The sequence below is a fragment of the Apaloderma vittatum genome, unplaced genomic scaffold, assembly GCF_000703405.1.
Source record: "Apaloderma vittatum isolate BGI_N311 unplaced genomic scaffold, ASM70340v1 scaffold35632, whole genome shotgun sequence".
In the NCBI taxonomy this organism is placed as follows: domain Eukaryota; kingdom Metazoa; phylum Chordata; class Aves; order Trogoniformes; family Trogonidae; genus Apaloderma; species Apaloderma vittatum.
In genome coordinates, this window is record NW_009705893.1 from 1 (window position 1) to 2514 (window position 2514).

Consider the following 2514-nt stretch of genomic DNA (forward strand, 5'->3'; position numbering starts at 1 on the left):
TCCTCCTCACCGATGCAGTTAATGCTAGAGGAAGCACCCTCCCCTTTGAGAAGTAACTCTGTTGTTTTGTTTTCAGATCCCTGAGAATCTTGTTCCAGTTAAGGAGAAAGCTGAGGCAGCACGAGGGGTATGATTTCCCTCCTTGGCTGCACAGATAATGTAACCCAACTATATCTGTTCTCATTTGTGAGCTGTTGGTAATTATTATTACAGGCTATCACCAATATTACTTTTGCTTCCAACAGCACATCTTCACCTCTGAGTCAAAAGGAAACGAAAGGCCAAGTGAAGGCTGAGATTTTGAGCATCCTCACAGACGTGGCAGATCTCTGCAATGCAATCCACTGGCTGCCCCCGGGATTTCTTTGGGCTGGACGTTTTCCTCCATGGTTAGTAGGTCTCCTGGGCACGATATCTTCCCTGATTGGTATCTACCAAGCATCTAGAGGAGAAAATTCTGAAGCTGTGTAATCCATAATTAAGCTTCAGAAGCCCAATTTTTACATGGTAGAAACGCCTTTAGTGAGGCAGGGTGTATTTTAATTCTCCTGAGTGTCGATCATTGTTAATTCCACGCATCCTGTAATTGGGATTGTAGCCAAGACGTCTATTACAGAGAAGATTGTGTACAGTTAACAATTTTTACCACTCTTCATCATAGAAATCCTTCAGGCAAGTTCTTTGAAAATCAAGAAATCTCCTAAGATTAGTAAAATAGAGGGGGAGGGAGAAGTCACTTCCATCCTTCCTTGTGCTGTCCCAAAAGACAGATGCAAACCTCCAGTCTTCACCGTCACTTAAAGGGCCACAAAGTCAACATTTGGTGGAGAAGTAACCACAGTTCCATCACACAAAACTTCTGAGGGATGGATCCTAGGAGTTCGGGCTCAGCGCTTGGTGCCTCACCTGAAGCAGGGAGGTGATCCCTGACATGGAAGTTTCTCCGTGGGATATTTTGGTGTTTGAGCCCAACGCAGATCCCTTAAGTGCAAATGGGAGCAAGCGGTTATTTTGTCTGTGACGGTTGTGTTTCTTTAGAATTCTGTAGAAGTGAGAGGGGGAAAGAGACAGCACCTGCGAGCAGTGCCTTGTGAAGCTGCTTCTCGTCTGTGTTGCTCATTTAAGGAGAAATCCTGGAAGTTGAGACTTTCCGGGTAAACCAGCAGCAGCAGTTGTGCCTTTACGGATTGCCACCGGGTGGAGCTCTTCCACAGCGGACTGTTGCTTTTTTTTTTTTTTTTTTTTAAAAAAAAAAAAAAGACAGCAGATTAATTAATCACTTTTCTAAGGACCAATCAAACCAATGCCAAGATGAGTTTTATAGTTATATTTCTAGGCGGTGCCAATAATAAATGGGATTAACACTTCAAAGGTGGCCTTGAGCGATCATTCCTTCTGATACCTGTTTACATGTTATCTGGTTCTAGAAAGCTCTGAACAGTGCCGAGGCGACAGAACGCGTTTGTGCTGCGTTAGCTGCAGCTCTGCATGTGTTACCGGCCTTCCTTCCACAGAAATCATCCAGAGCACCTGACTAACTGCCATGGAAATGGCTCTTTTGAAAACGGTTCTGCTTAGTCTGCGCGGTGCTTGTGCTCCCTGCAACGCAGTACGGCACCGAGTGCGTTTCCAGGAGGTTTGACCTTTTTTTGTTTGTTTTTGGCACGGACCGGGGAAACTATCTCCTGTCTGTGTTCAGCGAGCGAGGTCTTGATACTCCTTATCCTTCGCCCTGTCCTTGCTGTTTATCTGGACCTTCACCCCGCAGAGTACCCCAGCGCACGTCTTCCTGCTGGTGCTCAGAGTTTGGTGTTGGATTTACAGGTTTTGTTACAAGTCTGAGTGTGGGCAGGTGTATCTGGAAGAGACTCGTGTTTTCTCTCCTACTGCTGCATCTTGTGCACGGTTGTTACTGCCCAGTCCTCTCACCAGCTGCAGTATTGTGTTTTTAATGGATCTATCTCTTTGTATTCTTAACCTCATTAAATGATTCCTTCAGAACACTCCTGGTTACTGTGAGACAAGGTGTAACTACAGTGATTTAAAAAAAACCCGAACCAATTTTAGACACCTCTGATGCCAAAGTAATAAAATGCTAAACCACGCTTTTAATTTTAGCATAGAGAAAAGACGCTGTAAACTAGTCTAAGTGCATTTACATCATCCACTTCCTCATTAAGCAATTTTAAATTGCAGCCTGTGTAGTGCAGGAAAAACTGCAAAGATAAAGCAAAACCTGGTAACTCAGAACTTCTGAAGCTCATACTTTTGGTCCCCACTGACACATATTTAAGCACCTGTGGTGGCTGCTGGACTCTCTGGGGCTCTTTTTTAGTGCAAGACCTTGCATAGGCAGACCCAATCGTCCCAAAACCCTGCTGCTTTTTTTTTTTTCCTCTCTTTTCTTTACGTTTTAATTTTTCCTCTTTTCTGCTGTGGCCATCGGCTCAATTCGGCTCCTGCTTTGCCCCGTGCAGGAAAACATTTGCTGAGCAGGGACGCTTTGTCCCGGCC

The 2514-nt window shown here is 44.8% G+C and overlaps 1 protein-coding gene across 1 annotated transcript; it reads left to right on the forward strand.

The window, feature by feature from the left end:
- Positions 1-76: 76 nt before the first annotated feature.
- PEX11G (peroxisomal biogenesis factor 11 gamma) lies at positions 77-471 on the forward strand (the record flags this gene model as incomplete). Its single annotated transcript, XM_009865590.1, has 2 exons — positions 77-127; positions 214-471. Coding segments are annotated over 2 exons (309 nt in total), but the record flags the coding sequence as incomplete, so codon positions are not given.
- Between the last annotated feature and the right edge of the window lie 2043 nt (positions 472-2514).